The sequence below is a fragment of the Heptranchias perlo genome, chromosome 5, assembly GCF_035084215.1.
Source record: "Heptranchias perlo isolate sHepPer1 chromosome 5, sHepPer1.hap1, whole genome shotgun sequence".
Lineage (NCBI taxonomy): Eukaryota > Metazoa > Chordata > Chondrichthyes > Hexanchiformes > Hexanchidae > Heptranchias > Heptranchias perlo.
The window spans coordinates 109094966-109117117 of NC_090329.1; the positions used below are offsets into that span (position 1 = coordinate 109094966).

The 22152-nt window shown below is 45.1% G+C and overlaps 1 protein-coding gene across 1 annotated transcript in view; it reads left to right on the forward strand.

The window, feature by feature from the left end:
- LOC137321995 (beta/gamma crystallin domain-containing protein 1-like) overlaps window positions 1-22152 on the forward strand; it is a 213302-nt gene that overhangs the window by 40707 nt on the left and 150443 nt on the right. The window contains exon 2 of the mRNA XM_067984965.1: window positions 16587-16743. Coding sequence (XP_067841066.1) covers window positions 16587-16743 — 157 coding nt within the window. The remainder of the gene's footprint in view (window positions 1-16586; window positions 16744-22152) is intronic.

Here is a 22152-nt window from a genome sequence, read left to right on the forward strand (position 1 = left end):
GGTTCTGAATAGGGTCATAGGATTGAAGACCAATAAATCCACTGGGACAGACAAACTATACCCCAGGGTACTTAGAGAGACAAAGGAGGAGATTTGTGAAAGCACTGATGGTCATTTTGAGGAAGTCAGTGGGACTGAAGAGGTTCTGACAGATCGGAAACCAACAAATGTAGTTCTTATTGTCAAGAAAGACAACCGAGACATAACTGACAAAATGGCCAACAACCCAAGCTCACTAACTGGAATTAATAATCAAAAACAAACAAAAAGTGTACCTAATAAGTAACAATAAATATAACTTTAGAAGGAGTAACTTCTGCTTGACAACCTCATACACTTTTTGGAGAAGGTGACATCTTAAATTGATGGGGGGGGGGGGTGGATAGCCATATAAAGTAATGTATCTACATTTCCAAAGGCCTTTGACAAAATACCATGAGAGACTCCTTTACAAACCCAGATCATTGGGATTTAAGGGGAAGACTCGCACTTGGATTAGCAACTGACTAACGGGACAGAAGCAAAGTATAATGGGAACTAGGTTGCAATAGGTGGAGGTATTGAGTGTGCTGTTATTACCCTGTTCCTGATTATATAAAAAGGACTGAAATTGCAGTCTTACTGCAAAGATAGCTAAATCCACAGTTGGCACCAAGCTAAGGCGGACTGTGGACTTAGAAGAGAGTTAAGATCTTGTATAGCATCTGAGCTGATCAAAATAGTACTTTCTGATAAACAGAGGCAGCAAGACAAGAACGCAAATGAAGATCAGTACAAATACAAGGTACTGCATACTGGAAGTAAATAGGAAGCAGGTGTCAGCCTTGACTTAGTGGTGGCACATTTGCTTCTGAGTCAAGAGGTTGTGGGTTCAAGCTCCACCCCAGAGACTTGAACACAATGTACCAGAAATTTCTGGGGAGGCGTGCCATTAGATTACCGCATTAACGTTGCTCGCCGTTATTAATTCGTAAAAAATCCAGCAATTTGCGGAGTAAAAGAGATATGCCATGAGTTTCGATCCTCTGAAAATTGCTGGACCATTTGCACCGCTCCGTTGTTAGCCTCACCAAAGCCGATAAAAGTCCCTTCTCGCCGTGAGGCTCTCCATTGAACTTAATGATATTCATGAAATTGCTGGATTTATGATGTTATTATGAAATATTCCTGCTGCAGCCATTTAAGGTTGGTAATTAATGTCGTAGAAGACCCTGTCAATGTTGTGATTTACGGTCCAGACATTACGCTCAACCTTGGAGGCCCAGAATGAAGTCTCACTCCAGCCTAGAGGTTTGTTATTTTTTTTATGTGTCAGGAGGGAAGCTGAAAGAGACCTGAAGGTTTTAATTGTCTCGTCCTTTCCAAACATTGTGATGCGGGAAAAAACATAGTGATCAGGATGCTGGATTGTATTGCCAAATTAGTTGAGTTCAAGTGATCAGGTAGTGTTGAAGCTGCACAGTGTTCTGGTCAGGATACACTTGGATTATTAAGTATTACTGTTGGCTGCTGAAATTCTGGTTGTTGCAACCTAAGAGACCATCTAGGACCTACAGGGATGCAGAAGAGAGCAGTGAGGCTGATCCCCAGTGTTAAAAGGATAAGCTATGAAGCGTGGATTGATTAGCTAGGGCTAGGGCACTGTTTTGGGAAGATGGTCGTATTAGTATTCTAGAGAGATGAGGTCAAATGGACCAGTGACAAAAATGAAGTATTTTATTTAATATTTAACTTGGTGTTGGCCTCTTTAATGCTGTCAGGACACATGAAGGGTTAAACACAGCTGCACCAACAGAAATCATGTTCCAGTTAAACTCAGTACACTGTTGTGATGATATTCAGTTGAACTCTGAGCAGTTTGCTCAGGGAGGAGCCAAGCGACTTGATTTAAACACAAGCATGTTGAAAAATTCCTTCAGATGTGTGTCTGAATGGCAGCTTCCTGAAATGAACAGGCAGGCATTCAAATTCACGTAGCTCTGGCTACTGTTTCAGAGGGATTTATCAGCCTGTCATTTTCAAACCATTGAGTTTGATGTGGAGTCTTAAAAGAAAGGTTGACTGGTTGGAACCTCTTAAGAGAATAAGATAAGATAGACAATTTTTATTATTGGTGAGTCAAGGATTGAGAAAACTATTGAAAACATGTAATTATAGTCATAATTTTACCACTGGAGTTGCAAACTATATTATTTTCTACTATATGAGGAACTGCATAGAATGACCTAGAAATTACAACACAGAAACAGGCTTCTTGGCCCAAGCAGTCGAGTGTGTTTACCCTCCACCTAAGCATTGTTCAGGCTCAGGAGGAACTAGTAAGTTTATCAACTACTGTCAATATGTATGTTATGATTCTTTTGTCCTCTTGCTCAGTGGCGTTTTTAATAAAGTTGTTTGGCATTTAAAGCTTGAATTTAGGTAAAGTGTTATCCCAGGCACCCTACAAAACCTTACCTTGATTTTAGGACAAGTGAAAACTCTCAAGGACAAAGGGAGAAAAGGCTCTTCTATGAGAGTAGTTTTAAAATTAGAAAGTCAACAATAGCCAAATCCCAAAGCTCAGAAGAACCCAAAAATGTAACAGCCAAAGAACCGTTTTGATCAGCCCCATCTTATGATCTTTGTTAGTTATGCTGATTATTTTAACAACTAGATCATCAGGTTATCCTGGCCTTTAGTTGCTTCAGGCTGGACAGGTGGCGCTAATACGGGAAACATATTTCTTCAGAAGCTCCCATGCCGACCGTCCCCTGTCAGACTCATTATTGCATAGCCGTGGACAACAAATGTAGCATTATTTAATCTGAAAATGTAATTAGAAAGTAAGAGCTTGCGTTCGTGTGGTGCCTTCTCACACCCCGAAACACTTCACATCTGATGAATTACGACTGAAATGTAGGCACTGTTGTTATTCAGGTGAACTTGGCAGCCAATTAACACATAGCAAGATCCCCAAAACAGTAAATGAGATGAATGATCAATCAATCTGTTTGTTTTAGTGGTATTGATTGAGGAAGGAATGTTGGTCAGGACCCCAGGGGAAAGCCTTGCTTTTTCTCCACCAATGTCATGGGAGATTTACATCCACCTGAACAGACAGGTTTAACATTCATCCAAAAGACAGAACCTCTGACAATACAGCACTCCCACAGTATTGCACTGAAATGTCAATTTGGATTTTGGGGTAGAAATTGCTCGGAGCAGCAAACCATTACTGCTCGCCTCTCCATAAATTTACACTAACCCACAAACCTATTTCGGGCACTTCCTCAATAGGAAGCGGAAAAGAGCCCAGCGTCAGTTCGAGCGAAGCTGGATCCCTGGGAGGAACGGGAGGATCACACTCTCCCCTCGACCAAACTCAGAGGGGGAAAATTTTGATAAGGATCCATTTTGGGCGGTGGTAACGCGATGCGCTACCACCCCGTGCCTGACGGACCCTGCGCAGGCAGGATGCAGGATTGGACCCACCGGAGCACTTACCTGCAATCAGCCTTCCTTTCCAGGTCTTGCACGTGGAATCAATGCAATTTGCACTTCCCACCACCAGAGGGAGCGCAATCTCTTAAAGGGAGGATGTTTCTTGGAAATCTCTTAACGGAGATCAGACATCGTACACGGAAAACACAGATGCAGATCCCATCCCTATGTTTACACACTGATGAGTTATGTTAAAACATTGAATAAAGGTTGCACACTACTAAATGCCACATCCTCCAATCTGCACACCAGACCTCACCAATCTGCAGATCTGAGTTGGTACCAGGCCTGCGAGAGTGCGAGCACCAAGATTCTCCGCTGATGCACTCGAGACCTTGGATGCAAGAGGAGGACAGAAGGAGGGACATCCTATATCCGCGGGGGCGGGGGGGGGGGGGGTGGAAGAGGCCCTCCAGAACACATACTCAAAAGGCAGTGGGAGGCAGCAGGGGACAAAGTCAATGCCAGGCGCACAGCATCATGAACATGGGTGCAATGCAGGAAGAAGTTCAATGCTTTGACATGAGTGGTCAAGGTGAGTGAGGTCAACTGGCAAGTGGCATCTCATACCAACTGCTCCACGAACTACACCCCCCCATTCCCCACATACCAATAAACTCTTTCCATCAGTACTCAACTCTTCTACTCAGATGCTTCCTCTCACCCTTACACATTACCACTGTTTCAAGCCACCCACCCACAACTCACAGGCCACGCACACTGGCAGCTATTCAACCATGACAGGCACATCACCCAGACACACGTCCCGCTTTCTTGCAGGAGAAGACTGTGCACATCAAGAGGCAGCAAGTGGCAGTGGCATTTAGCCCCTCGAGTCTGTTCCACCATTCAATGAGATCATGGTGGACCTGTGACCTAACTCCATATACCCGTCTTAGCCTACATATCCCTTAATCGTTGGTTCACAGAAATCTACCAATCTCAGATTTAACATTCACAAGTGAGCTAGCATCAACTGCCGTCTGCAGAAGAGCATTCCAAACGTCTCCCGTCCTTTGCGTGTTGAAGCATTTCCTAACTTCACTCTTGCATGTCCTGGCTCTAAATGTTAGGCTATGTCCCCGAGTCCTAGTATTGCAGTCTAGGAGACCTCCAAAAACAGTTACAAATGTCTCACCAGCCAGAAGCAATAATCCAGTTACTAACCTGTAACCGGTCCCTATAAATTGCGCTGGTTGTGGGTCCTCCAGGCACTCTAAGACACGTTCAGATGGTCGGGGTTAAGACTGTGCGTTGAGTTGAGCGTTAAGTCCCAAAATGGTGTCTATCACTTTAAATTGAAGCCATTTTCTCCCTACTTTACATGATTCCAGCGTTCGTTATCTGCGCCTGTGCAAACTATTATACCAAGCACCGAAACAACGGGTGCTACATGTCCCAATTTAGCCCCCAGTATTTTTGACCAGCTGCATTCACAGTCTCTGCAGGCTGGGAATGTTAAACCAGGAAGTCAAAGGTACAACATTTTAAATCAATATAAAAACTGTTATAGACAGCAGTAAAAGGGTAAGAAACAATTGAATTAGTTAAAAGAGAGAAGGGAAAAGTTTAAAAAAAAGTTCTAATTTTTTAATTTTAATTTTTTTTAAATGACCAGATACTCCACATTTTTAAAAGTTAATTTTTAGTAGTTTGGCACTCATTAAGACTTAGTTTAGACCTGGATTTTTAAGCATACCTGTTTGGTGAAATTAGTTACTTTCCAGCTGGGTAGATAAGCAAGTTTGCACTTTTTCAATGATTTCTCTGATTGCAGTGTGCAATGTCCCTTTAACTCGAAGATGTCACATCGCCAGTGAACCAGTAGGAGCAAGTTCCAGATTTCCGCATTTCACTGCGCATATGCAAACGCGGGAACTTACTCCTCCGTTTTGCCACTGACAACGGAGAGCGTTGTTGAGCTCTCTGTTATTTCGCAAGCGATTTCTGCCCCAATGTGTTCAAGTTGGGCATTAATCTACATCTTTGCACCTCAGATGTGAATGTGCTATCAATTGAGTCAAGCTGATACCTTAGTGTTAATTTGTATTCTAAAGCTCTGGGCTGGGAATTGTAAATTGCTTTGTGGGACTTTAATGGGTTAAAATATTCCACTGAACTGTCATAATGTACAAAGGTATGATGCAGTTGACCTGCAGTCAAGCCTGTGCGTGTTATCTTTTTTATAGTGTAAAAGTTTGCAGAAAAAGTGCAGCACAACAGTAAACCAGTCTCATTTTTGTTGGTTGTGTTTCCATGACTACGACTGTATTGGACTTGTTTTGAGATTGAAGTGGAAATGATAAAGAAAGTTGAACTTCTGACTTATCTGTGCAATTCTCAAGCAAGGTGATCATTGCACTAAGCCCTAAGCCAGTAGGTCCCACACTTTGCATCCATTTCCATGATTGCTTACCTGCTTTACCTTGAGCTCATTTATGACGCATCTGGAGACCACACTAGTGAGGGAGGCAGTGTGACCGCAAAATGATGGAGACAGCTAAGGGGAGGGAGGTGGTGTTATCTCAGAGAAGATTAATGCTACTATTGGGAGGGTACCCGGTAGAGATTCACTGTGAAGTTGGATCAGCGAGGAGTTGACTCAGTCAGGAGGAGGCAGGAAAAACAAAAAAAAAACTGGAAGAGAGAATTTGATGGAATGCAAAACATTCCTATATCTCCACAGTTTCTATCCAAATTTTGTTTTGCCGTTTTATTTTTTGTTAATTAACCAATTGTTCTGCAGTTCATTGTATTTTAGTTAATTTTGAAATAAACATGCTGGGGACAACGTTCCACAGACTGCAATATTGGCTTTTACACCGGAATCGCAGTCACCAGTGCCCTCCAGCACTGATCCTGCCAAGGTCAGATTGAAGGCACCTCATCTGCATGCGGCCAGTGGATGTCATTGCCACTCTGGGTACATCTTGAATGCCTGTCTGCCCCAAGCTGCTGGGAAATCCAGAGTCCTGCCCTTCTGGGGAGAGGGGGGGGTCGGCCTCTCCTGGAAACACAGAAATTGGTCCCCCAAGCGGCCTCCCTTGAAAGGGGGCCACAGTTACAAAAAGTATTAAAAAAAAGTCCCCTTACAATTTTTGGGATCCAGGTTGCTTCCCTATCCTGGACTACGATGAGGCCCACTTCTGCTCATCAAAAGACCTGTCTGCCACTTCTTCCTTGGTACACCAGCCTCCAAACTCCCGCCGGGTCCCTTTGAAGCTGGGGTGCAGGAAATCCCATAGGGAGTCTCTGCCTTCCTCTTGTGTTGATGTCCTTGTAGAGGCAGGTGGAGGCTCTGCCCAAACAAGGTCATTCTGGAGATTAGGCCCAGTTGCCAACCCCTGGTGTATCTGGGTCTTCGCGAAGTTTGCTGCCATAATGTTGGACTCTGACCGAAGCCACAAGGAATTTCAGCCACTTCTCTTATTTTCCTTGAAATTTTCAGTAGGTTTTTTTTCTATTATTTTTCCTGTTTCCTTTTTGTTTGCTGCACTGTAATGTTCAAGTTGCTTTTCTTTTCCTACCTCTTGAGAATTGATTGAGTTTTAGTACGGTTACTGCACCTACATTAAATTGCTTTGGCATTTACAGTTCACAAATTTTGGAACAAACAATTCATAATTAACAATCATGACGTAATTAAGAATGTTCCTTTAAACCAAGCCTTTCGGAATTCCCCATATAACTCAGTTGGTAAAAGCAACAGATAGGTGACCCATATAGACCAGAATGTCCCAGGTTTGACTCCTGATCTGCCCTGAGTTAGCTAATCTCATCTTGGGTGTCATTAAGGTTACAACAATCTAGTTCCTTGGCTACGGAGTTTTTTTTTTGTTCCTGATTGCCATTTAGTGACCTGTGTTGGAATGCGTTTGTGTGTAAATGTTAGGTGAGAATAGAGTTGGGCTTTATTGTGATGATGTCTCCTACAATTGAATAATCTACCCAAAAAAAGCCCAAGATAAGAGTTTATACATGGGAGTGAATTTTATAGGATAGACGTTAAATTCTGGACACAAGCACAAAACCGTACGCCTTTTTTATTAGATCGGGATATTTCACAACAGTTCATTTGAGGGATTCTCGTCTAACATTCATCATTCCGGGTTTGATTCTAAGGATCAAGTGGCAAAAGTCTAAAGCATATTTCAATATAAAAACTGAATCTTCAAGCTGAGTTGGCTAACTAAATGCAATATAAATAGTATCTTGTAACACATGAATGAAGGAGTAATTAAATGTTGTTTATATATTGGTTGCTTCACAAATCTTTATTACACGCAGTTCCATCTGATAGATCTGAGGAAAACTCTTCAATGAGATTTTCTGCACTAAAGATCTAAGGAGAGTACTTCCTTATGAGTGACCACAGCGGCATCTCTTCGTGAGTGACTGGATATAGGGTAAAACATCTCCAGGTTAAGCTGCTTTTGTGTTTCCATCCAGAAATATTTAATTAAAACTCTTTCCTTTATTTGGTTTGTCGGTGCACCAGAGGGCGCTGTGCTGTGTGCCAAACAATATTTTATAAATAATAGATAAGGCAGCATGATTCAAAGGATCAAATTGCAATAAAGTGAAGCTGGAGGGCCTAGTTTAAATGAATATAATATGTACTAGTCTTATTATTTCTTGGAAATCAACAGCTGTGATATTTCTTAATAAAATTGCAAATCCTCAGTATAAACAGCAAACACATTGGAGATCACTGGATGTGATATTTATCCAATGGTTGCGGTTGACTGAGCACGAGGAACAAAGCCAATGAGCCCTGATGAATATCCTCTTTTTATACCAATGGTTGCATCCTTCAGCCCCTTGAGATAACACACAATCTAAGCAAATTTCATGGAGCTTTTTCATTCCTTAGAACTGTAGTATAGGAGGGCATTAGGCCCATCATGTCTGTGCCGGCTCTTTGCTAGAGCAATCCAAAATTAATCCCACTGCCCCACGCTCTCCCCAGAGCCCTGTATTTTCCTCTGCTTCAAATATTTCTCCACTTTTCCCTTAAAAGATACAATGGTCTCTGCCTCAACCACTCCCTGTGGCAAAGCATTCCATGCTGTCTGTGTGAGATGCTTTGCCCAACCTCTCCCCTCGCTCTCCTCATACGGGTATATCAAAATGATTTTTTTCTCTTCCCCCCCCACCACACCCACTGCCCAGTTTTCTTTCCTTCTTTCACCGATTCCTGTTGGGTTGTGGGGACAGGGGGAGGAGGCTCACCGCTGAGCCCAATCCTGTCCTCACCCAATACCCATACGTGCGCACGTTCCAGAAACCATCACCAGGTAGCAATCGATAATAAGAACCTTAATTGTTTTTCCCCTACCGAGCCGTAATGGCCCTTCAGACCAGCCAACTTGAAACAGTCTAGGAATCGAATCTGCAGTTTTCTTATCTGTATGGCTCAGTGCAACACCAGTCATTCACGAGGGTGGAAACATTTACCAATCGTTTTTTCCCCCTAGCACCCCTCCTTGTCTACTGAAGGCATTGACTGGTGCAGGGCTGCAGTTCCACGGGCAATGGTCAGCCCACTGGCCATTCTTCACGTGTGAGCTTAGACAGAAAGTATTGGCTGGCTATTTCACCAAGGAGAGCCCAATAGTGTCCCCACCACATACATGCATTTTGCATCAGGAGTCGCTGGGTATCACTTGGGAGCGGGGCTCTGGCTGATCTTCCCCTTCTTTGCCCCGAAGCACGAAGAAACCAATTGTATCGTCCCTACTGCAATTCCAGTGGAGATCTGCTAACTCAGCATAGACTAGTAATTCAAGCTAGGACATTTTGGTTTGTATTGTAAAGTTGCGCATCTGAGCCATTGATTGAATGTAAAAATTAAATGCTGTATAGACTTTGGGCATCTGATTTTCAAAATTTTTACTATCTACAAATTGAACAAACTTCTGAGGAATGGGACAGAATTCTGTCCTCGAGCTGGGAAGGGAGGGGGAGGGGGGGGATGTGACATTTTCAGGTGCGAAACCCAATTGACAGGTTGGCTGGCTGTCGGGCAGGAAGGCCTGTGATAGCAGGCCGCAGCCGGGTATCGGAGGGAGGGATCGTGGGCTGGGGAGGACATCGGATGGGTGGGGGAGGAGATTGGGGGGCCGGGAAGAGATCGAGGGGCCTGGGAGGGGATTGGGGGGCTGGGGTGGAAGTTGGGGGACCGAGGGACTTTATTGGATGGACGGGGGAGGAGATTGGGGGGGCCAGGGAGGAGAGTGGGGTGCTGGGAAGGAGATCGGATGGATGGGAGAGGAGATCTGGGGGGCGCCGGGGCAGAGATCTGGGGGGGGTGGGGGGGAGGAGATCGGTGGTGGGGGGTGCCGAGGAGGAGATTGGGGGGGGGGGCGAGGGATGAGATAGGATGGACGAGGGTGGAGATCGGGGGGCCTAGGAGGAGATTGGGGGAGGGCCGGGGAGGAGATCGGTTAAGTGGGGGAGGAGATCGGGATGGACGAAGGAGGATATCGGGGGGGGCCAAGGAGGATATCGGATGAACGGGGAGAAGATTGGGGGGCCTGGGAGAATATTGAGGGGCCGGTGAGAAGATCGCGGGCCGAGAGGTGGAGATCGGGGGGTGCGATGCCGGAACTTGGAGATCGCTGGAGGTCGGGTGAAGAGTCAGAGGTAGGTGGGGAGCCACCATCTGGAGTGGAGAGAGTTCACCATTGTGGGGGGTGGGGTCCACCATGGTTGGGAGGCGGCCAACCGCGGGGATTCTGTCGGCCAGGTGAGCTTGTTGGGCTTGGATGAAGCACTCCTGCTCCTCTGGGCTCACAAACAGTGTAATAAAGGCACTCACCTTGGATCCGGCCCTTCCTATCTGCTTTCACCTGACGTGAATCAGAAGCGATGGGAAACCCGAACAGGTAAGGTTAAATTCACTTAAGTTTTCCAATACACAAAGAATTAAGTACCTCAAGTATCTCATTGAGGTACATTGCCCCTTTAAGTATCGGCCCGCTAGCTTTAAGTGGGGGCGGGACTTCCTGGTGTCTGTTGTGCATAAAAACCTACCTGGGTTAAACCCAGAAGTCGGCGAGTTGGAGCCGGGATGCCAAAAAGCTGTTATTTTAACCTCCCACCCGCCCCCAACCCACCCCTTCTTGGGGGTGAAAATGACCCCTCACGGTGTCTGAGCCCTGCACTTGCCTCACGTCATCTATGGATCTCTGTAATGTGAAGTGCAAGGTGCTGGAATCATACTTTTATTGGCTGGGTTCTCCACAAACTGTTAAGCTGCGAATCAAACAGTGATAAACAAGGTCCATATGTGCACTGTTTAATTTGTACAGCTATTTTCCAACTCTTACTAAATGTAGTAAAACGTCTCAAAAGGTATATTATATATAACAGTCCATGGGACAGCAGAAACTGGTAAAAGTTAAGTTCAGGACTGCAGGCAGGAAGCACGTCTTCACATCAAGAGTGATTAATACCTGGAATGGTTTTCCAGGTAGGGTATTGGAGGCAGTGTTGGGGGCTGGGGGGCGGAATTGTAGGTTTTTATGGGAGAATGAGCTGGCTAGACTGAATGGCTTCCCTATGCTTCCTACTTACCTTTGCAATCTTTGTACATATAATAGAACCACGATAAGGAATGTTGAAATCATTTACTGCCACACATTCTTTGAATAATTCATATTACTCATAAATAGATTTTGAAGATCTGTGGGATATGATTTACATACAACATATTGATCATAATTATCTCACGGCTTTGACTGTCCGCTGGCAGGTCAGCCCACTCATAGGATATAAATCATTGTTCCACGGGTTTTTATAATTATACTGCTTCCTGTATCCTAACTCGCACCGAGTCCCAATCACCCGTATACTTGCTGACCCACATTGGCTCCCAGTCCAGCAACGCCACAATTTTGAAATTCTCATCTTGCTTTCAAATCCCTCCGTGGCCTCGCCCCTCCCTATCTCTGTAACCTCCTTCAGCCCTACAACCCTCCGAGATTTCTGCACTCCTGCAATTCAGGCCTCCTGCACATCGCCGATTTTCATCGCTCCCCCATTGGCGGCCGTGCCTTCAGCTGCCTAGGCCCAAAGTTCTGGAATTCCCTCCCTAAACCTCTCCGCCTCTCTACCTCTCCTCCTTTAAGACGTTCCTTAAAACCTACCTCTTTGACGAAGCTTTTGGTCACCTGCCCTAATATATCCTTAAGTGGCTCGGTGTCAAATTTTGTTTGATAACGCTCCTGTGAAGCCCCTTTTGTTTTACTACGTTAAAGGCGCTATATAAATGCAAGTTGTTGTTGTAATTGTATCCTCATTCATTCTATTAATCTTGCAAAATGATACATTTTTGGGGAAAAAAAGTTATTTATTGACTACACACAAGGTTGAAAAAGTAGCTACCTAACCACTACATCTGAATTTATCTCATCTTTATGCTGGTGTTCTGTTCTGTGAACCTGGCCGTTCCCACAGGTTACTGAATATTAAATAGAATTTCCTGGCAGTCACCTGGTGTTTGTATTTCGGAATAAAGCAGCAGAATTGTTAACTCTCTCGTGTACACAAGTGACACTGAATAAATTAATAGTCTGCTTCAGTTCCAATAGACACCGACAACACAAGAACGGACCATAAAAGGGAAATAAAAACCCATGTAAAACTAAGCCACGTATGTCACGAGTCACAATGGATAGCAGGAAGTAACTTGAAAGCTGTAACCTAATCTTGGGCTTTTGGTGGGATGGACAAAAAACTGCTTCAGCTTCACTTTTGTGACTTTATGACACTGAAATCAGTGAATGGAAAATCGTGGGCAACATGTCTGTAATTTTCTAATACTTTCTGGCGGTGGGGAAGGATGCTTATCACCGGTGTACACTTTGAGCCAGTCTGATTTTGGTGGTGAAGGTTGAGGGAGGAAAGTTGTCTGGAGCACCAGGAGAATTCCCTGCTCGCCCTCAAAAACAGCGCCCTGGAATCTTTAAAATCCACCTGATCCACTAGAATTGGCAGATGTTTCATTCAAAGAAAGGCATCTTTCGATGATGAAGCACTTCTTCAGTCATGCACTGAAACATCAGCCCAGGTTAAGTGTTCAAGTTCTGGAGTGGGGTTTCAACCCACAATCTTCTGACTTAGAGGTGACAGGGCTACCAATTTTTAAAAATTCATTCATGGGATGTGGGGGTCGCTGGCGAGGCCAGCATTTATTGCCCATCCCTAATTGCCCTTGAGAAGGTGGTGGTGAGCCGCCTTCTTGAACCGCTGCAGTCCATGTGGTGAAGGTTCTCCCACAGTGCTGTTCGGAAGGGAGTTCCAGGATTTTGACCCAGCGACGATGAAGGAACAGCGATATATTTCCAAGTCGAGATGGTGTGTGTCTTGGAGGGGAACGTGCAGGTGGTGTTGTTCCCATGTGCCTGCTGCCCTTGTCCTTCTAGGTGGTAGAGGACACGGGTTTGGGAGGTGCCTTTGGAAGAAGCCTTGGCGAGTTGCTGCAGTGCATCTTGTGGATGGTACACACTGCAGCCATGGTGCGCCAGTGGTGAAGGGAGCGAATGTTTAAGGTGGTGGATGGGGTGCCAATCAAGTGAGCTGCTTTGTCCTGGATGATGTCGAGCTTCTTGAGTGTTGTTGGAGCTACACTTATCCAGGCAAGTGGAGAGTATTCCATCACACTCCTGACTTGTGCCTTGTAGATGGTGGAAAGGCTTTGGGGAGCCAGGAGGTGAGTCACTTGCTGCAGAATGCCCAGCCTCTGACCTGCTCTTGTAGCCACGGTATTTATGTGGCTGGTCCAGTTAAGTTTCTGGTCAATGGTGACCCCCAAGGTGTTGATGGTAGGGGTTTCGGCGATGGTAATGCTATTGAATGTCAAGGAGAGGTGGTTAGACTCTCTCTTGTTGGAGATGGTCATTGCCTGGCACTTGTCTGGTGCAAATGTTACTTGGCACTTATGAGCCCAAGCCTGGATGTTGTCCAGGTCTTGCTGCATGTGGGCACGGACTGCTTCATTATCTGAGGGGTTGCAAATGGAACTGAACACTGTGCAATCATCAGCGAACATCCCCATTTCTGACCTTATTATGGAGGGAAGGTCATTGATGAAGCAGCTGAAGATGGTTTGGCCTAGGACACTGCCCTAAGGAACTCCTGCAGCGATTGAGTCAAGCAGACAGGGGTATCACAAGGGAAATCAATGAGAGATCAGATCCTAATGCTACATTATCCATGAGATGGAGTGGCTCTTTGGTTAAAAGGATAATTCATGAAAATGTTTCCCCCCCCAATTTTTGCCTGCCACTCTCGTGATGGGTCCTGACTTGCTGGTACCTCACTCTCATCATTCTCAGGAGTGAGCACATCTAATTTCATTGAAGCAAAATTATATTTTATTTTTATTTTGTTAAACTTTTCTTTACTTATGGTTCACTTGAGCCCAGTTAAGCAGATAGAAAGGAAATTTAAAAGAAACCAGATAGTTTACAGGGACTGCGGCCCAGTGCAAGGGAAGGGGGAAAAAATTGGATAGGGCCTATTTTTGGGTGGAAGTAGTGCGATCCGCTATTACTCTGCGCCCAATGGCCCCTGCGCAGGCGGGACGAGACTTTCGTGATGCCTTAGGACTTACCTTCAAGCAGCGTTCCGAATAAGCGTTGATACGAGGATTCCATGCAATTCGCACTTTCCACCACTAGGGGAGCTCCAATCTCTTAAAGGCGGGCTGTCTCTTAAAAATCTCTTAAAGATAGCTGGTACTTGTTATTTGTTGAAAATAACAGTCTACTGTCTGCGCGGAGTCTGAACAGAGATCAGACATCGCACATGCAAAACACAGATGCAGCTCCCGTCCCTATGTTTACAAACTGATGAGTTATGTTGAAACATTGAGTAAAGGTTGCGCACTACTAAATCCCACATCCGCCAATCTGCACGCCAGGCCTCACCAATCTGCCGATCTGAGTTTGTACCAGGCCTGCGAGAGTGCATGCACCAAGATTCTACGCTGATGCACCTATATCCACATGGCGGGGTAGGGGGGGTGTAGGCAAGAGGCATATACCCAAAAGGAAGTGGGGAACGAAGTCAATGCCAGGTACACAGCATCATGAACATGGATGCAGTGCAGGAAGAAATTCAGTGCTTTGACATGAGTGATCAAGGTGAGTGAGGTCAGCTGTCAAGTGATGTCTCCTACCAACTGCATCACTAGCCGCATCCACTGCTCCATGCACTACACCCCCATCACCCACATACCAACAGACTCTTTCCATCAATACTCAACCCTTCCAATCAGATGCTTCCTCTCACCCTTACACATTACCACTGTTGCAAGCCGCCCACCCACAACTCACAGGCCACACACACTGGCAGCTATTCAACCATGACAGGCACATCACCCAGACACACGTCCCGCTTTCTTGCAGGAGAAGGTGGCGCAAATCAAGAGGCAGCAAGTGGACGTGGCATTTGGCCCGTTGAGTCTGTTCCACCATTCAATGAGATCATGGTGGACCTGTGACCTAACTCCATATACCCGTCTTAGCTCCATATCCCTTAATACCCTTGGTTCACAGAAATCTATCAATCTCAGATTTAACATTCACAACTGAGCTAGCATCAATTGCCGTCTGCAGAAGAGCATTCCAAACATCTCCCACCCTTTGCGTGTAGAAGCATTTCCTAACTTCACTCCTGCATGTCCTGGCTCTAAATGTTAGGTTATGTCCCCGCATCCTAGTATTCAACTATAGGACACCTCCAAAAACAGTTACAAATGTCTCACCAGCCAGAAGCAATAATCCAGCCACTAACCTGTAATTCCTGCATAGTCCCTTTAAATAGTGCTGGTGGGAGTCCTCCAGGTATTCTAAGACACGTTCAGATGGTGAGGGTTAAGACTGTGCGTTGAGTTGAGCCTTAAGTGCCAAAATGGTGTCTATCACTTTAAATCAGCGTTGTACGCTGATTGTATCCATTTTCTCCTTAATTTACATGCATCCGGCGTTCCATATTTGCGCATGCGTTAATTCCTATACCAAGATGGCGTCTGACGCACATCATGCTGGAAATATGTGTGCGCATTCAAGACGCCATCTTGGATGTTGGAGGGCTGTGTAGCACCGAAACATGGCCCAATTTAGTGCCCTATGTGTCAACATGTGCCAACTTGGCTCAGTTGGTAACTCTCATCTGAGTCAGAAAGTCATAGGTTCAAGCTCTGCTATGGATTTCAGTGCAGTCCATGCCATCCTCCTCCTACGCCTCTCCGTTGTCCAGCTGAGTGGGTCTGCCCTCGCCTGGTTCCACTCTTAACTATCCAGTCGCAGCCAGAGAATCTCCTGAAATGGCTTCTCTTCCTGCCCCCACACCATTACCTCTGGAGTCCCTCGAGGATCTATCCTTGGCCCCCTCCTATTTCTCATCTACGTGCTCTCCCTCAGCGACATCATCCAAAGACATGACGTTAGCTTCCACATGTAAACTAACGACACCCTACTCTACCTCATCACCACCTCTCTCGACCCCTCCACGGCCTCTGATTTCTCACGCTGCTTGTCTAACATCCGGTCCTGGATGAGCTGCAATTTCCTCCACTTAAACATCAGGAAGACCGAAGCCATTGGTCTGCGGCCCCCGCCACAAACTTCATTCCCTCGCCACCGATTCCAGCCACCGCCTCAGGCTGAACCAGACTGTTCGCAACCTCGGCATCCAACTTGCCTCTGAGTTAAGCTTTCGACCCCACATCCTCTCCATCACCAAGACCTCCTGCTTCCACCTCCGTAACATCACCCATGTCTGCCCCTTGCCTCAGGTAGGAGAAATGATAACCTAAAAGAAAGTATGAACTTTAACAAAAACAGTTTAATTATTAAAATAAGTTCATATCTGTGTTTCAGTGCTTCTTGTTTGTTACAGGTAAAAGAAATAACCTTGAATTTCTACAGTGCCTAATCTCTCAAAAATGCCTCAATTCTCTTCACATACAATGAATTTAGGTGTTCAGCCTCGTGTTATTGCTGCAACAGCCTGCATGTCTTTTCAATCTTCATGGTAACATCTCGGTAGGAAATATTAAATGGTATTCAGCTCGAATATATATTAATCTGCAGATCTTCCAGAAGCAGTGAATGGATGCTAACAGAACAAGTCACGCAGGATTCTGAAGTGGTGTACACCTATGACCATGTAGCAGACATTGTTCAAAACACAGAGCTGGAACCCCAGAGCCCCACAAGTCCAAAAAGCCCAACTGGAAAATCTACTAAGGTAAGCAAAGCAAGATCATGGTTTTGTAGTTTTTCACTTCTGAACTCAAGGACAATGACATTTCTTAATTGTTCTCCTTAACTCTTAGGCCCTGAAGCTACCGTGTGGATACTAACGTACTATTTAATTAAACAGATTAACACAACTGCTAAAATCCCAAAGAGAGGAATTTGAGATGAACAGGATAACCCCTTTCTTTCCATGAATTCATGTTTCCTCTGCTGTCTTGTGGTCTGTAATTACTTATTTAGTTCTGCTAAGTAGATTTGGTGTAATTAGCTACTGAAAATTCTGGGTAATGCTAACTGATAGGGTTAGATGAAAAGGGCAGGAAGGAGACTCGTGCGGAGCATTAAAGCTGGCTTACACCAGTTGGGCCGAATGGCCTGTTTCTGTGCTGTAGACTGTATGTAATGCAATGTCAAAGTGACTTCCCTGTTGGCATCCTGTATCAGTTCCCTAAACCTTTCTGTGTTCCCGGAATTCAATTTGTGGGACATCTTATCATATTGCATCTGTGTGTATGAATCTAGTGATGGATCCATTCCATGTTTTGAGCGATCCATCTGTTGTTTTGTGATGGATCCATTCCATGTTTTGAGCGATCCATCTGTTGTTTTGTGATGGATCCAGTCCATGTTTTATGACACAAAATCAGGTAGGAGGTGCAGGGAGTGTTCAGTGAGTGTCTCTTGCTAGCAATCCAAGGAGCTGGTGTAATGAACAGTATACACAATTTATTTGAAATATAAACAGTAAAACAAGACATTGAATATTTTGGGAAGAGTGGTACATTATACAATAGAGGCTTTAAATGTTATTTCTTCAATCTGCAGGTTCACCGTGACTGTTTATCTATCACAAAGTGATTTCAGTATGTGGGGTATGCGTTTTATCGAGAATTCATTATAAGAACTTGTAGTACCCATTATTTACATAGGTGATGTTCTGATGGATATTTTCAATGTTAAAAGGTGTCACACACAATAGCTGCTATTTTATAATGAGAATATATCACCTTGTGATTACACAATATGGCCACTAGGTTCCCTCAAATCACTCAAAATGCTTTCTGAATTTTTATCACTGTAATTGATTTTTTCAGCAACTGTACTGCGCAGGCTGGAATTTAGGGCCGAAGAAGGTTGCGAGGGGAAGGTGTTGGGGGGTGGGGGGTGTTTAGGGTGGGATGAGACCATGATGGGATTTGTAAACGGGGATGAGGATTTGGAGTTCAGTATCATGGGGAACAGGAAGCCAACCAAGATCAATGAGAATGGGATTATGGGGCAGTGGGAGTTAGTGTGGAAAAGGAGGTGGACAGTAGAGTTTCGGATGAATTGAAGACTGGATCTTGGGAGGCTGGTAAGAGAGCATGGGGAAGTGAAGCTGCAGGTAATGAAGGCATGAGGTAAAGGCAGAGGTGGGCAGCGATGCAGAGGTTTTTTTATTTGTGCTTTGGATATGGGCAAGGCTGTGGTTTTATTGCCCATCCCTCGTCCCCCTGAGAAGGTGGCGGGGGACCTTCCCCTGGAACCGCTGCAGTGCTGGTGCTAAGTAAGCGGTCTTGGTAATGGATAGGATAAAGAGCTTGAAGCTTCGTTCAGGGTCAAACGGGACACTAGAGCTGTGCACCATCTGGTGTGGTCTGAGCGAGCAATTGGGAAGTTGGGGGCAAAGGTTTTCAGCAGCAGCCGGATAAGATGGCTTTGGTTTTCACAATGATCAGTTAGAGAAATCCACGACTTGATATCAGATGAGCAGTCCGACAACACAGAACTGGACGAGGACTCGAGGGGGTGCTGGAGATGTACAGCTGGGTGTTATCAGAATGCATGTGGACATTAGCAGTCAAGCGATCAAATTTGTGTACACTTTGACGGTCATCGAGTAAAAGAGTACGTTTCTGAGCTGTACAAATCTAAGCAGAGTATATATCAAATTCATATGCAATTGAACCCCTGGAAATCTGATCATCATTTATCACATTAATTAGAATCTCCTGAATTTCTGTTAAAACTCAAGGCCCCCCCGTCCCTCCCACCCAGTGGCTCATCTGGTTAAAGCAGTGAGTAGCTAAGTCATACAGACCAGGCAAGTCCCAGGTGCAACTTTCAGTTCTCAGGCAGGGGTGGCTGTAGGGAGATGAAAATCGGCCAGTGTTCCTGATTGCTGTCCTGTGAACCCCTCCCCTACTAGAATTACGTGTTAGTGGACATCAGGGGCAGGATTTTAACTGCCAAGCCCGGATGGGTTCAGGGCGGGAGGGGGGGACAAAATCGCATTTTTATGGAGCGGGAGGGAATCCCGGCTCCGACCCGCTGATAAACGCCTACGACCCGGACGCATCTGGGTGCGCGCACGGATCACGAAGCCGGAAGTCCCGCCGGCAATTAAATCCGGCGGGCCGATAATTAAAGGGGCAAATATACCTCATTGCGGTACTTAAGGTAGTTTATTTCTGTATATTGGACACTTAAAAAGATTTTAACCGTACCTGGGTGGCTTTCCCACGGCTTCCGATTCACTAGCCTAAATAAATTAAAGAAAATTACATTTCCCATTGTAAAAAATAAATAAACATACCATAAAACTGATGTCACCTGCTCCCCCGCCCCCACCTCCGATCTTTGTCCCCCTCTCCTCCTCCTCCCCCCACCCCCAATCTCTCTCCCAGAGGCCGATGAGGTCTCTCTCTCTCCCCCCCCCCCACTCACCCACTCATCCACCCCCCCCACCCCCCAGATGTGTAGCTCCTCTCTGCTGGGTGTGAAATCTGGAAGAGGCATTGATTGGCACTACCTGTTTACTTCCCTTCCGGGTTTCGCACCCGCAAATCCTGCCCCCCCCCCCCCCCCCCCCCCAAACCACTCTCCTCCTGCCGGCTGAGGATATGTTTGGATTAAACTGTGGTGCCTCCCTGGTCAACTAACATTCACTTCTGAAGCACTGACATCAAGTAAGGCCACTTTAGTGAGGTGCTGGAGGGTGCCTGACACCCATGGAACTGTGCTTCAGCAAAGAGTCAGGAGAGCAAGAGAGGGAAACAACAGAAAATTAGCAGGAAAATAATCTCCTGTATCTTAAAACTGTCAGAAGATTGAACGTGCATTCACAGAAATTGGCAGATAGGGGCACTGTAGCCTTTAGATTTATGCTCATCCGCTGCTAATCAAAGCAATATATTCAAAGGCCAGCTCTAATTCACACTGAGTAAAACTGGTTCCAGCTGTACTGTAGAAGTTCAAAGAGAACTTGTTGATTTTATGTGGTGCACTGATAGGCTTTCAAACAACATAATCTACATAACATGTTATCATTAATGCGATAATATCTCAAAACTGGTTGGCATATTTGTGTAGACGTTGGACATGACTACAAGGGCAGTGTTTCAAATGGCATATTATATTTGCAGTTGGCATCACACTGCTATGGGGCTACACAGGCCAGCATCCAATCCATTTAACTGTTGTACACCTGATCTTCCGTGTAACTCAGTCCTTATTTTACTAGATGTTATCGTGTGTTCTTTCCTCTCCTCTGCTGATGGCGCTGACTCTTGCTGTGATACAATTGCACTGTAGAAATGAAAGACTGTGCCCATTTTTCACGTACTTCTTTTCTACTGTTTCAGTTAACATCTAAACCAGCAAGTAGAATATTGTAGGCTATTCAACCATGTTGGGGGCAGGGGGGAGGTTATCTCAGTCGAGCACAATCCTTTCCTCCCCTGACATCCAGCAGGAACAGGAACCCTAGCCCAGGGGCACTGAGGCCATCTGTAGCGTTCCCACCACCAGCCCAGGTGAGTTCAGTTAATTCAGCACGGACCAGGGACTGAACCTGAGGCCTTTTCCTGGTCTTAATGGCTCTGTTGCCATTTACTCAGTAAGCCTTGTGCTCAATGTCAAATTTTCCACTGAAGAAGTCATATTCCCAGGTCTTTATCATCTCGTCACTGCATCATAATATTATTGTTGCACTGTCAGGGAAGTCAAACTGTCAGTTGTTTGATTGACAGAATTTGTGCACCCTGGCTGTAATGAGCCTTATACTTTTTGCTTTTCTTTTAAGGGGTCAGGAGATTATACTTATTCCAAAGTCCAGAGAGAGGGAGGTTTTACCATATAAAAAAAAATTGTAAAGAAATATGTACAGCAACACAAACTTGCAAAGAATGGCCCAGGATTTGCCGGTATTGAGGACAACCATTTCATGCCAGCGTTTGCAACCAAGTATGGCAGAACTGTTGAGTGAGTGCACCAGAAAATGACTTCAGTTAAGTGGCAATATCCAAGTGCTGGTGCTGCCCATCCCAGCATGTGAGTAAATGCAGTAGGAATTTGTTGCTTGGGCACAAACAGACGCAATAAGCAATGTGTTAGCACCAGAGCACGTTCCAAGTCTTGGGCAGTAGTGAATCAGCAGCCCGTTTTACATCACGCCCAATTTCCTTTTCCAATGGGGTGTAAAACAGGCTGCTGATTCGCTATTGCCCATTTTTGCACTACTGCCCTCGACAAATTTCGCTCCCATTAAGTTTAGCCCAATAGATTTAAATATATATACCTGGTATACTGGTATTCAAACATTCGTCTCAAACTGGGAGCCAGTTAATACCCGTGGATCAGGCTGAAGTTTTCTTTCAGTGCAACTGTACCTGTGATCCTTCTGTTACCCAGTCCAGTACACAGTTTTATTCTTGGCCTCTTAAATACTCAGCTATTGATGCATCCGTGCAATCATTGTAAGGTTAAGCAAAGCTCCTAGTTATATGTCAGCCCAGCCCCTGATTTACCTGTCAGCTTAGCAGCTAATTATGTTTATGATTCATTCACCAGGTGACCGTGTTCACTTGTTGCCTGAGTCATTTTTTTGCTGTTGCTCTGTTCAATCGGACGTCGATCTGTGCAATCAGGTAGGAACGAAACCACTTTTTAAAAGTGTTGGAATGAAAATGATACCCAGAGTAGAAAGGAAGAAGACCCACAGGCCACATGCTCGTTGGCATTTCAGTTATAATTCAACAAATTCTGGCTCAGATCACTGAAATTAGTCTAGAATTTTTTCATCCAGACTGTAAATCCGAATTATAGCGGCGCTTTATGTTGTAAGCCTGTTTTTTTTCTCCAACAATTTTTTTTAAGTAATGATATATTAATAAAAGATCAGTGGGGGGTTTGGATTGGGGTGTTTCAGCAGTTCTGTACTGAGTGAGGGGTTGCCCAAACTAAGACCGTATCAATTAAAGTAATTCAATTTAATTTAATAATGGCTTGAAGAGGGAGCTGGACAGGTTCTTGACTGGGGCAGAGATTGCATCATATAGAAGGCAAGTGTCTTTATAGATAACACATGATCTCCTGGATTGGTTTTGATTACCTGAGAGGGTCAGAGAGGAATTTTCCA